The 14,960-nt window shown below is 31.6% G+C and overlaps 1 protein-coding gene across 3 annotated transcripts in view; it reads left to right on the forward strand.

Annotated features, from left to right (window-relative positions):
• The window catches only part of LOC127711078 (uncharacterized), a 1,247,322-nt gene that overhangs the window by 847,767 nt on the left and 384,595 nt on the right, over positions 1–14,960 (forward strand). Inside the window, exon 18 of one of the 3 annotated variants that reach the window (XM_052217041.1) lies at positions 861–1,117. The exons of the other annotated variants lie outside the window; for them this stretch is intronic. Within the exon in view, the coding sequence (XP_052073001.1) occupies positions 861–987 (127 nt within the window). The 3' untranslated portion in view covers positions 988–1,117. Of the gene's footprint in view, positions 1–860; positions 1,118–14,960 lie in introns of those variants that run through there. 3 annotated transcript variants of the gene reach the window in all.

Raw genomic sequence — 14,960 nt, forward strand, 5'->3', positions numbered from 1 at the left:
GCAATTAAAGCATGTGGAACTGCATATGAATATTTAAAAAATATATAAGAAACTTTCATACTTTTGAATTTATAGCAAATTAAATATTCCGTAGAAAGAAGTAGAAATGTATAGGATTCACGTAAATATACCAAAAAAATATTGAAAAATTTACTTTAAATTGCCTTTTCTCAAAAATGTGTCTTACAAATTTTCTTTAAAATTGATATGTTATTGCCACTAAAATTTCTGTTTTATTGATATGAAAGTTAAAGGGGTTACAGCATTGGTTTTTACTGTATAAATCATTCAAGTGTCTCTGAAAATTCTCAAAATATTGAAAAATAAGATTTTGAGTTGACGTCACAATTATTTTTACCTTTTCAATGCTTTTTCCTCGCTGTCCAGAAGATTCAAATAGTCATACTCAAAAAACGAATTAGATAACCGGTATAAATTTCATATTAATAAAACAGAAATTTCAGTAGCAATAACATATTATTTTCAAAGAAAATTTGTAGGATAGGATTTCGAGAAATGTTAATTTAACATGTTTAAAGTCAAAGTTGATGAACTTTTTTTTTATGATATTTACATGTATTGTATACATTTGTACAACAATTTTCCTGATATTTAATTTGCTATATCTCAGAAAGTATAAAAGTTATATATATAATGTTTTTGATGTTCAATCATGTGCAGTTCCTTGTGTTCTAACTGTGTGCAAAATTTCATAAAATTCTGTGAGATCATCCATTTACGTACCTGCTGCCTTAAGCTTTATTTTATTCCTTGTTAATCATACCTTGCTTGCAACTAAATCTAAAGTATCCAAGAGTTGTATCATTGATATTACTTTATTAAATGCATCATTATTTCAGGTGGAACCAGCCAGCTCAATATATAGTACCTTGGGTAAAAGTAAAGGGTAACAGTTTACAAAATTGGAAGGAAAAATGGACAATATTAACTACAAAACTGAGACATATGATGGTCAAACAACATTAGGAATACTTGTAAACTGTTATAATAATAGGAACCTTTAAATAGCATGTTAAAGTGAAGATTGAAGGCAATTATTATTTAAAAAACTATATATGTCATGTTATTAGTAAATAATTTCAAGTTTCTTTCATTAGCTTGTTTTTTCAAACTTTTTATCCATGACATCTTAACTGGAGAGGAAACCATTGAAACTTTTTAGAATTTCAAGTATCCTATGGTATTGTAGATATAAATAAGAAGATGTGGTATGAGTGCCAATGAGACAACTCTCCATCCAAGTCACAGTGTGTAAAAAGTAAACAATTATAGGTCAAAGTACGGCCTTCAACACGGAGCCTTGGCTCACACCGAACAGCAAGCTATAAAAGGCCCCAAAATTACTAGTGTAAAACAATTCAAACAAGAAAACCAATGGTCTAATCTATATAAAAAACGAGAAACACTTATGAACCACACCAACAAACAACAACCACTGAACAACAGGCTCCTGACTTAGGACAGGTGCATACAAATGCAGCAGGTTTAAACGTTTTAACATTATTTTAGAATTGTTTTAAAGAGATTGTTGCTTATAAAAATAAGGAGATGTGGTATGATTGCCAATGAGACAAGTATCCACCAAAGTTCAAATGAAGTGGATGTAAGCAATTATAGGCAACCGTTAGATAATGGCAAGTTTAATTTCTCTCAAGAGAATCTGTTTAGTTTAATTTCTCTCAACAGAATCTGTTTAGTTTAATTTCTCTCAAGAGAATCTGTATAGTTTAATTTCTCTCAAGAGAATCTGTTTAGTTTAATTTTTCCCAAGAGAATCTGTTTAGTTTAATTTCCCTCAAGAGAATCTGTTTGAAATATAAGTAACCTCCAATAAAGAATATAGTTTTACATTAATTGTGCTCTGAATGGGTCATATTTTTGTGTCAATGCCATTTAACAATACAGGATGGTTCAAACAAGCCATTCATTGTCGATCAAAGTTATGTTTGTTTTTATTCCCATTATGAACAATAATGATTATACTCAATAAAAGCATACATATATAAAACACCAATTTACAAAGGTTCATTCATGCATGCAAACATTTTTAAAGCTATGTATAAAGTTGTATGAAAAAATGTTGGCATAGGTTGAATAGAATATAACACAATTAAATTTAAGTGTTAAAAATAAAAACATAAAGTAATTCATTTCAATTAGCAGTTTAAACTTAGCATATAAGTGTATATATATTCTGACCCCATTTCGTGAATATCATACAATATATGATGAAAATTTTAAGTAGAATTACATTAAGTACATGAAAATACTGAATATTATTTACAGTCAAATCTGTATTAAGCAGTCACTCATGGAAGTATCAAAAGTGTCAGCTCAAGAGAGGTGACCTTTTAAAAGAGGTTAAAAAAAGTTCTGATTTCGACATAGCTTGTGGCCAGGATCTAGGTTAATTGTTCTACTGTAAATTCAGAAATTATTGCGAGGTTTTTATGCCCCACCTAGGGGCATTATGTTTTTCGGTCTGTGCGTCTGTTCGTCTGTCTGTCCCGCTTCAGGTTAAATTTTTTGGTCAAGGTAGTTTTTGATGAAGTTGAAGTCCAATCAACTTGAAGCTTAGTACACATGTTCCCTATGATATGATCTTTCTAATTTTAATGCCAAATTAGAGTTTTTACCCCAATTTCATGGTCCACTGAACATAGAAAATGATAGTGCGAGTGGGGCATCCGTGTACTATGGACACATTCTTGTTAATAATGCGAATAATGCGACTGGGTGAATCTGCAATAATAAGAACTCGCATTCTGATATCTGATACATATATCTGTAATTCTGTATGCAGATTTTCCTGAAATCGCAATAATTAAAAGAGAGGCGAAAGATACCAGAGGGACATTAAACTCATAAGTCGAAAATAAACTGACAACGCCATTTTTAAAAAAGAAAAAGACAAAAAGACAAACAAAAGTACACAAAACACAACATAGAAAACTAAAGACTGAGCAACACGAACCCCACCAAAAACTTGGTGTGATCTCAGGTGCTCGGGAAGGGTAAGCAGATCCTGCTCCACATGTGGTACCCGTCGTGTTGCTCATGTTAGTACAAACCCGGTAATAAGTCTTATTCGGCAGATCACATTCGGGAAAAGGGGATGGGATTGTAGTTACGACATTAGGAAGATATCCGCTGTCATCTGTGAAACGGATATTCCATAACGGTCAACCAACTCGTGATGGCGTCCGTAAAACTTACGAAGGGATGATTTCAACTTCACCACTTGGAACTCTTGGTTTGAAAGCTTCCTTGTGAGCAGTAACCTTCTATCAAGGAAATCATGATAGGAAATACAAGCCCTGGAATATCGTATCAACTGGGAGATATATACTCCGTATGCATTCGCTGCTGGAATGTTGCTACATAGAAATGGAAAGTTCACAATTGGGAAGCTGAAATCATCTCTTTTGTCGTAAAGTTTTGTTTTAAACCGACCCCCATTGTCAATATCTAGATGTAAGTCAAGATATGAGGCAGACTTAACTGTATCTGTTGTATCCTTTATCTCAAGATACATTCAACATAGTCACCAAATTGTGAATTATTTAGTGAGAGAACATCATCTTTATAGCGGAAAGTAAAGTTAAAGGATACTGCTAACTTCTTTTCTTTCTTCCTAAGAATCCTTTATCAAGTCAGCCTCATATGAACAAAGGAACAAGAAGGCAAGAAGAGGGGCACAGTTTGTTCCCATGGGAATGCCGATTGTTTGTTGAAAAACACGTCCTCCAAACGAAACAAATATGTTGTCAATCAAGAAATCAAGCATCTTGATAATGTCACTTTCAGAGAATTTTTTGTTTGAATCAGAATGATTTTTTACAAAGTAGGCTTTATCCCTCCCTAAGACAAGATACTTATATCTACGTTGGCCATTCTTTTTTATGAAACAAAGCAGGACCAACTCTTTCAATTTGTCTTTTAGTTAGGAATGGGGAATACTTGTGTAAAGTGTAGAAAGTCAAATGTTTTAATTCTATTGCAAGATGAAAGAGTCTAAGATTGTATGTACTTTAAAAGATCTTTGGAATTTTTAAATATCCACAACTGATTCACGCCACCTCTAGAATAGGTAGTTTCACAATAACTTTGAAGCCCGGCTTTGATTGCTGATAAAATTGATGTTAATAATTTAGAAAGAGGTTTTGTGAAGCACGTTGAAGACCCAGCAATATAGGTGTAATACCACCAAATCATAGTACGTCACATCGGGTTGCATACGAAAAAACGTAAAAAAAAAAAAATTCCCTTGAATTTTACAGTTGTAGGAAATTAATCCTACATTTCATTGCAGTGAAAAATTTCCGAGTCATAAACATATATCTTGGGTGTTTCAAAGCACCATTCTTTTTTTATTTGATGTTTCTATAGAATATTTTGGAAACTTGAGGTTACATGGTTACTAAAGCTTGTGCACAGGAAAAAAAGGTGTGAAAATTTGATTGGTTAACTTCCAGGGTCAGGATCAATTTTCAGACGAATGGGACAACCCTGAAATAATATTTTTGACGAAAGTTCTCAGTTTCTGATTATCTTGAAAACTTACACAGAGAAATTCTAAACAGCAAAAATATTCAGTGATATGATGTAGATTCGTTGAATGAACGAGGCAGAACACTTAAAACTGAAAAAAGCAATTAAACAGTATTTCAAGTTTTTGTCTTATGTCGAAGAAGTCGAAAAAGCGAGACTTAGGCAGGCTGTTTCCAAAGTACTTACTTACTTAATCCTCTTCATGTTCTTGAACATATAAGGCATCAACAAGGGACCTCCAACTCGTTCTATCTTTCGCGATTTTCTCTATCTGATTCCAGGTGTAACCATGTCTTTTTATCACTGCTGTTATGTCTCTTCTCCGTGTGCCTTTAGGACTTCCAGGCTTTCTTGTCTCTTGTGGTGGCCATGTCAGCACTTTTTCACATGCCGATTGTTATCCATTCTCAATATATGTACAATATATTTCCACCTCCTTCTCATGATCTCATTTACTATATTCATCACACCTGTTCTTTCTGATAGTTCACTGTTTGAAATTACGTTTGGCCATCTGATGTTAACAATTCGTCTCAAACAGCGTCCTTCAAATCCTCTAACTCGACTTTGTAACTGTTTAGTTGTTCTCCATGTTTCTGAACCGTATAGCGGAACATTACTCATATACAATCTAATCTTAGTCTTTCTAGAAATTATGTTGTTTTTCCATATGTTGTTCGGGTTTTTGAATGCAGCAGCTGCTTTACCAATACGGATGTTGACTTCTTCGATATTTCCTTCTGCATAGATTCTACTACCAAGATAGTTGAATGAATTTACTTGTTCCAGTTCTTTTTCGTACACTGTTATTACGTTCTTGTTCTTTGTAGCTACCTTCATCACTTTAGTTTTCTTTGCATTTATTTTCAGTCCTACTGTTGCTGCCTCAGATGTAATTTTATCAGTCTTTTGCTGCATATGTTCGTGTGTATGAGAAAAGAGGCTGATATCATCAGCAAAGTCCATGTCCTCCATAAATGATGTATGCCATGATTTTCAGTTGTTGCCTTCTTCATTACACAGTCAACCACCAATACAGATAGAAAGTGATGTTAAACCAGTCTGATAGTTTTCCATCATGTCTGACTGCACATCTAAAACTATCATCCATATCCATAATGAGGTTAATTATTTTCTGTGGAATTCCATACATACTCATGATGTACCAAAGTGACTTTCTATGGACGCTATCAAATACTTTCTCATAGTCCACATAATTTATACATGTTATATATATAGATGATCTCCATTCTAGTGCCTGTTCTATAATATTTCTGAGTATGATGATGTTATCAATACATGCACGGTTTGTTCTAAATCCGCTTTGTTCTTCCCGTAGAATAGAATCGATTTTGTCTTTGATTCGTTCTAGAATTATTCTACAAAGTATTTTCAAGGCACTGATAGTAAAGTTATTCCACGCCAGTTGTTACAATCTGTAAGGTTGCCTTTCTTTGGTCGTTTTATGATGATACCATCTTTCCACTGAGTAGGTACTATTTCTCTTTCCCATATTTCATTCAATAAATCACGTAGGATGTTCACATTGAGATTTATGTATGCTTTTAATACTTCTGCTGGTATGCCATCTGCCCCAGGAGCCTTGTTGTTTTAAAGTTTCTTAATGGCTGCTTTGATCTTATCATCTTTAATGGATCCCATTTCTATTTCTATTGGCGGTGGAGCTTCCTCTGACCTGTCAACTGAGATTTCTGGTTCAGGTCTTTTTAACACCTGTTCAAAATGCTCTTTCCATCTTTTCAATTGTTTCTCATATTTGCATATTATCTGGCCATCTTTATCTTTGATGTTAGTACTGTTGATATTTACTTTGCCACTGAGTTGTCTTGTGATATTATATAGCTTTCTCATATCTCCAACTTTAGATGCTATTTCAGCCTCTTCTGCAATATTATCTATGTATGCCTTTTTGTCAGATTTTGCATTCTTTTTTACTTCTTTTTCTTTATTATTATAAAGCTCTTTCATTCCCTCTAGTTGTTCTCCTGTTGCTTGATTGATTTTTGATTTCAATACTTTTTTTTCCATAATTAGAGCCCAAGTTTTATCAGATATCCATTCTTTTCTTTCTTTGTTTTTGTAACCTAAGATGTCTTCACTTGTTTTTAAATAAATTTCACACATATGTTGCCTTTCAGAGTTTATGTCTATCTCATTGTATTCAAGATGTAAGACCTCAAATCTGTTCCTCAGTTCGATATTGAATTTTTGGTTTGTTTCAGGTTGTTGAAGTTTACGAAAGTATAAACTTGCTTGGTGTTTTGCATTTATTTTTCCTTAATTTTAGTCTGATCTTTCCAATGACTAGGTGATGATCACTATATACATCTGCACCTCTTCTTACTTTCACATCTAACAGTGATGACCTCCATTTCTTATTAATCAGTATGATCAGTGGTCGGTCTGGTTTTTCACTTTCCCATTCGGAGACACCCATGTGGCTTTGTTTCAAAGATTGTTCCTCCAATTATCAGATTGTTCAAAATACACACCTCTAGTAGTAGGCGGCGTTAACAAAGTATTAGTTTGTGATTAGGTCAGTTTAAGGGGAATCACTAGTGTTAGGTCAAAGATATTTGGTATACAGTTGTATTAGCATTGGCACATCTCATTTCTACTGAGATTATTTGGCCTGGCCCCTCAGTCATAGTCTATTGACTTTGAAACTTTTGCTAACTTTACATGTATTAGTTTGTGATTATGTCAGTTTAAGTGGAACCACTAGTGGTAGTTCAATGATTTTTGGTATCCAGTTGTATAAGTATTGGCACATCTCATTTCCATGGAGATTATTCGGTCCTGCTCCCTCAGTCATGGTCTATTGACTTTGAAACTTCTCCTTAGTTTACATGTATTAGCTTGTGATTATGTAAGTTCAAGGGGAACCACTTGTGGTAGGTTAATGATTTTTGGTATATAGAAGCATTAGCATTGGCACATCTCATTTCCATTGAAATTATTTTGTCCCACCTCCTCAGTCATGGTCTATTGACTTTGAAACTTTTGCTTAGTTTTCAAGTTTAAATAATGCCATTTTCAATCAAATGAAACTGTAAGGAGAATTTTGTATCGACAGTCTTTGGTTTTCTATGTTGTGTTTTGTATACCGTTGTTTGTCTCTTGATCCTTTTTAGTTGTTTTTGCCCATGGCATTGTCAGTTTGTTTTCGACTACGGAGTTTGAATGTTCATTTGGTATTTTTTGCCAATCTTGTGATGACTTTTTTGGTTCTTGTATTATTAATTCAGGTATCTATTGTCCACCCGTCAAGGGTTGAGTAATACCCATTGGAAAAAGCTCTCAGACCTTCATTCCTCATCAGATTTCAAATTTCACATCAATAATCTAATATAATTAGGAAATGATAAAATCAGGGCAAATCAGTTTTTGTTTTGTTTGTATGTTTTTTTTTGATTTTTTGGAGGGAGGAGGGAAGTTTAGAGAGGTGGTATTTATATCCCTTTGAAAATGGAATTATATAGAAGTTGACTTTGTAAGACAATCAGGGGTTGGGAGTCTGATTATTTATTGAAGGGTTACGCCCCATTGTAATGTAAATAATAAGACAATTGTTATTGTATATACAATGTATCCTAATGCCAATATTTTTCACTGAGATATATTAGAAACCTTTACATCAACAGCTTTCAGGATTAATTCAAAAATGAGGGCTGATCTATATTTTTTTTTTACTTTTGGCTCTTGGAAATACAAATAATATTCAAAATCCACATTGTAAGCTCTCAGGCCAGCAGTTCTTACCTATGTTTGATTAAATTTATGTGACTCTAAAGTTTACATTAGAAATTTCTTGAATTGGCATTGATTGAATATTTTGATGTAGATAATTATGCCCTTGGAAATGTAAATGATATGGAAAATCACTAAATTTGTTTAAAAACCATAAAGTTTGAGAAAGTCCTTTCTGTGCTAGGATTGCAATGGAAATTGGCGTATAAGTATGATATGATTTCCAAATTAATTCCCATTGCCTAATTGGCATTAAACATTTAGTTTTTGTTTTTGCCTGCGAAGAAACTCGCAGAATGCAAGACAGGGATTACTATCCGGCTGCTGTGGCGGCATAAACTATTGGTATCAAGCTTGACTGCTTGAAAAAAAAAAAAAAATTTTATGTCTAGCCTTGACGGAGTCCAAAAGCGAGAATTAGGTATGCTGATTCCGACGGCAGGTTAAGTGGTCTTGGCGGCGTCGGCGGCGTCAACAATGTAATAGCTTGTGATCAGATCAGTTTATGGGGAACCACAAGTGGTAGTTCAATGATATTTGGTATGCAGTTGTTTTCGCATTGAATGCAAGGCCGTAGCGTAATGGAGGCAAATGAGGCAAATGAAGCAAACGCCTAACTTTTGAAATGACGACCAAACTTGAGAAACACTTTTTTTAGGCAAAATTTCACATTTTAAATTTGGCAGTGGCTATATGTGCTATTTTGCCGGCTCTCATTAAAATATATTAATTCAATCCGGCAAAATAGCACATTTCTATAGAAATGGCTATTTTACCGGCACCAGCAATATAGTGAATTTGTTGCCTGCGCTGGAAAATTGAAAATATGCTTATTTGCCGGCTCTAGGTAAGCGGAAGCCAGGTTAAAAACTATTTTGTTTACATATATGCAATTCAAAGAACTGACTTTATATATATATATTATTTCAAAAGCAAATTTAATTTAAACATTTGTGATTTTTGAAACTATGTGATTGATTTTGTTATATTGTATAATGTATTATCAAATTTATGATGCAATAAAATTTTTAACTTTTATTTTTTTATAACATACAGTAAAAAAAATCTGAGATTTTATTCTTATGCATACATGTAGCATTAGACTGTGACCGATTTTAGAAATAATTTCAACTACATGTTTTGGTATGATTTCATTGCAACAAATGGATGCTCAATATTTTTATTTTTATTTTTTGTTATAAATTCTTATATTTTCACTTTGACTGATAAATGTTTTTAAACGGTTATATGTATCTCAAATATTGTTAGCTGTTCTTTTTTAACTACCGCTTCTATATATAATTAATTGTTTGATGTTGAAAGTACACCATAAATCATGGTTCATTGACTTTGACTGTTTTGAATAGTTTGCATGCTTAAATATTGCCATTTGGATTCAATATTTATATTATATTATCAAAATTACAAAAAGGCGAGACATATCTATGTATCAACAGTTTATTTGTCATGTGAAATACTCACTTATTACGAGTAATATGGTAACTGTATTTGGTATTGGATTCTTGCAAGGTCTACCTGTCCGTCAGACAGGGTTCATCTGACCTAGACCTCATTTAATTGATCAGTGATCAAGGTTAAGTTTTCGTGGTCAAGTCCGCATCTCGGATACTATAAGCATAATTCAATAACATTTAGTGAATAAAATGCTTGCACGTTACAGGAGATGTGGTATGATGAAGATGTAACTTAGGGGACCTTACTGCCTTCAACAATGAGCAAAACCTATACCGTATATACAGCTATACTGAAAGGCCCGACATGACAAAATATGAAATTATTCGAACGAAAAAACCAACGGCGTGATTTATAACAAAACAATAAACCCTAAACAAATTTGACAGACAGAAACCAATGACAACCACTGAATTATGGAGGTCCTGAGGGACAGGCACACGAAGAATGCGACGAAGTTGAATATGTTGTAATCACTGAATTCATATCAGATTCTGTAAGAAATAAATGCTCATTTTAAACATGGGAATGATGGGTAGGCATTATATTTGTCGATATTTTACACTGAGCGTTGTAAAATATCAACAAATATAATGCCTATCCATGTTAAAATGAGCATAGAGCATGACACGCAAGAATTATTTCGATTCTAATAGGACAAAAACGGTATTTGTAAAGGTCGAAGCGTACAAAAATACCTTTAGTTACAAATGTTTGGCTGTTCCCGTTTCCTCCACATGAAGTCTGTACATTACATTTTCATATTTAATAAGTTTAAAAACTAATTGCAGGGTAAATATATGTTGTTTGAATAACAATATATAATAAATTTTATGTAAGCACCTAAAATGTACATATTTTATTATGATACAAATGAAAATAATAAGAATGTTAACAGTAAGTTTGTGCGCTTGTGTCAAATATATTTTGTGCAAATTAATACACCGTGACGGCTTAAGGACATCATATCAGAATTTAAATTAATGTATGTTATCTGCATTTTCACATACCTTATAAATCATAAATCGATTCAATGTTGTAAAACTTATTAAACCTTTCATAACAATTTTGACCGTAACGTATAGCAAATTAGTCAGAAAACCGATAAAAGATTTGTAAGAGTACTTGAATGCACTTCTCATAAACGTATTTTCCAAAATGTAAAATTCGAAGTATAGATCATTTCTATTTTAAAAACCTTTACAGACGACAATTACCTGGTATGCTTGCCTTGTCTATCGATGATTATTTGACAAAACAATCTCATCTGAGCCAAACCTATTGAAATGATAGACACAAAAATAAATTTGGCACCGATGCAATACTATTTCAAACTAAATAAAAAAAGAATTCAGTCATCGCATAAATTTGGCATGACTGAATTGATAAACCTATTGTATAGAAATACAGCATGAAAGCACTATTTTAAATCTGGGACATAATATATATATTGACATTAGTTAGTATAATAGTCCCAGGTTAAATGCTGGATATCAAGTGACACAAATCTATTTATCTGATAATGCAGTGATAAATAGGCGAAATGTCGTGTCAAATTTTAGTTTAAGCTCCATAATAACACACGACTAGAACTTCATATTAAACACACATAATTTATGTCTATACTTTATTTGTCCACACTGTCATGAGAAATTCCGTTGATCTCATTTTTTCCGAATAGACTGTAATCCATGGCCACCTATTTCAAAATGATTATTTGAACTTATATACTTACATTTCTTCAAACAATTATTTTTGGAATGACCATCTTTCAAAATTGTCAGTTTAGTTTTTATTTTGATGTCTAATCTATAAAATTTTACTATTTCAAGCTGTTTAAAAATATCGCCCTTTTCGGGAAAGTTTAGACAAAACTTTATTTTCTTGTCCATATAAGAACACAATTGCAAATAATTGTATAATGAACCTCTTCAACATGTTTAAAGTTATTTCCGATAAAAATTTCACTCAGCAGGTATAAAATAAATCCATAGTTATATGATAAATATGAAGTTTAACGCGGAACTTGAGCACTCTTCTATTATATATAATGCTTTCAAGTTTAATGTTGTTATGCTTAAACAAAGTTTATGCTTTAATATTTTCGTGTTGTGTGTGTGTCGAAGAAAAAGGTCTTACAAGTATTACTGATCTTTCCAAAAAGATTGTCTGATTTTAGTACATACTAGAACACACCCGTGAAATCGCGGGTCCATGACTGAATTAAAGTACCAGCCTGGATTTTTAGTATTCGTATTGTCATTTGATAAAGTCATGGTGATTATAAGGTGCACAGTTTTCTCTGCTTTCAAAATCTTTCTGTTTGAATCTGTCCTGGTTTTCTTACTACAACCGGAAACTACTTGTAGATATATTTTTTTTCGGTCATTGATTGAATTTAGTAGTGTCAAAAGTTCAGGTGTAATTATGACCCGTATATACAGCAAATCCCAAATCCACCGTTTGCTGGTGCAACTGACAAAGGCGGAACGTACAGATTAGGTAACATATAACTATTGGTATCGGTACCGCATTCGACCCGGAACTTGTTAACTATCATAATTTGGTAATATTAATCATGTGGAAAACAAAAGGGCTGCAGGAATAGTGTAATTTTTAATCAAATTCGTATAGTGATTGCTATTTTGTTTTTCATATTGAATGTTGTGGGTGATTTACAATTTTTGTATGAAATAAGATGGCAATGCTTTTTAATTAAATATAGACTAATAGACGGTTTCGCATATACCAATTATGTTGAATGTTGAAATGGAATGTTGAAAAAATAAAATGAAAAAAAAAACATTTCGAAAAAAAAAATGTTGAATGTTGAAATCGAATGTTGAATATTGAAATCGTATGTTGGATGTTGAAAAACGAATACTGAATGTTGAAATGGAAAATTGAAATACGAATGTTGAATGTTGAAAACGGATGTTTAATGTTGAAAACGAATATTGTATGTTGAAAAACAAATGTTTAATGTTGAAATCGAATGTTGAATGTTGAAAACGAATGTTGAATGTTGAAAAATGAATGTTGAATGTTGAAATAGAATGTTGAATGTTGAAATACGAATGTTAAAAACGAATGTTGAATGTTGAAATCAAATGTTGAATGTTGAAATCGAATGTTGAATTTTGAAATACGAATGTTAAAATCGAATGTTGAATGTTGAAATTAAATGTTGAATGTTGAAATCGAATGTTGAATGTTGAAAAACGAATGTTGAATTTTGAAATCGAATGTTGAAATACGAATGTTGAATGTTGAAATCGAATGTTGAATGTTGAAAAACGAATGTTGAATATTGAAATTGAATGTTGAAAACGAATGTTGAATGTTGAATGATGAAAAACGAATGTTGAATGTTGAAATCGAATGTTGACAAAAAAAAAAAGAATAATAATATAAAAATAAAAAAATTTGATTTTTCTTTTTGAATTTTGAATGCTGAAATCAAATGATGAATGTTGAAATACGAATGTTGAAAACGAATGTTGAAAGTTGAAATCGAATGTTGAAAAAAAAGAATGAAAAAAGAAAATTTCTTTTAAAAAAGATTTTGAATGTTGAATGTTGAAATCGAATGTAGAATATTGAAATCGAATGTTGAAAAAAAGAAAGAAAAAAAAATGAAAAAAAAAACATATTGAAAAAAAATTTTGAATATTGATTGTTGAAAAAGGAGTTTTGAATGTTGAAAAACAAATGTTGAATGTTGAAATCGAACGTTGAAATCGAATGGTGAATGTTGAAAACAAATGTTGAATGTTAAAAACGAATGTTGAATGTTGAAAAACAAATGTTATATGTCGAATCGAATGTTAAATTTTGAAAAACGAATGTTAAAAACGAATGTTGAATGTTGAAATCAAATGTTGAATGTTGAAATCGAATGTTGAATGTTGAAATCGAATGTTGAATGTTGAAAAACGAATGTTGAATGTTGAAATCGAATGTTGAATGTTGAAATCGAATGTTGAATGTTGAAATTGAATGTTGAATGTTGAAAAATGAATGTAGAATGTTGAAATTGAATGTTGAAATACGAATGCTTAGAACGAATGTTGAATTATGGAAAACGAATGTTGAATGTTGAAATCGAATGTTGAATGATAGAAAACGAATGATGAATGTTGAATGTTGAAATCGAATGTTAAAAAAAAAAACTTTTGCAAAAAAATTTGTGAATTTTGAATGTTGAAATCGAATGTTGAATGTTGAAATCGAATGTTGAATGTAAAAAACGAATGTTGAATATTGAAATCGAATGTTGAAAACGAATGGTTAATGTTGAATAATGAAAAACGAATGTCTAATGTTGAAATCGAAAGTTGAAAAGAATAATAATAAAAAACAAAATTTGATTTTTTTTTTTTTTTTAATGATGAAATCGAATGTTGAATGTTGAAATCGAATGTTGAATGTTGAAAAACGAATGTTGAATGTTGAAATCGAATGTTGAAATACGAATGCTGAGAACGAATGTTGAATTATGGAAAACGAAAGTTGAATGTTGAATGATAGAAAACGAATGATGAATGTTGAAATCGAATGTTTAAAAAAAAAAAAACTTTTGCAAAAAATTTTGAATATTGAATGTTATTTCGAATGTTGAATGTTGAAATCGAATGTAGAATGTGAAATACGAATGTTGAATATTGAAATCGAATGTTGAAAACGAATGGTGAATGTTGAATGATGAAAAACGAATGTTGAATGTTGAAATCGAATGTTGAAAAAAAAAGAATAATAATAAAAAACAAAATTTGTTTTTTTTTTTTTCTTTGAATGATGAAATCGAATGTTGAATGTTGAAATCGAATGTTGAATGTTGAAAAACGAATGTTGAATGTTGAAATCGAATGTTGAAATACGAATGCTGAGAACGAATGTTGAATGATGGAAAACGAATGTTGAATGTTGAAATCGAATGTTGAATGATGGAAAACGAATGATGAATGCTGAAATCGAATGATGAATGTTGAAATCGAATGTTGAAAAAAAAAAAAAACTTTTGAAAAAAATTTTGAATGTTGAAATCGAATGTTGAATGTTAAAATCGAATGTTGAATGTTGAAATCGAATGTTGAATGTTGAAAAAACGAATGTTGAATGTTGAAATCGAAAGTTGAAATACG

The sequence above is a fragment of the Mytilus californianus genome, unplaced genomic scaffold (genome assembly GCF_021869535.1).
Source record: "Mytilus californianus isolate M0D057914Y unplaced genomic scaffold, xbMytCali1.0.p SCAF_8, whole genome shotgun sequence".
In the NCBI taxonomy this organism is placed as follows: domain Eukaryota; kingdom Metazoa; phylum Mollusca; class Bivalvia; order Mytilida; family Mytilidae; genus Mytilus; species Mytilus californianus.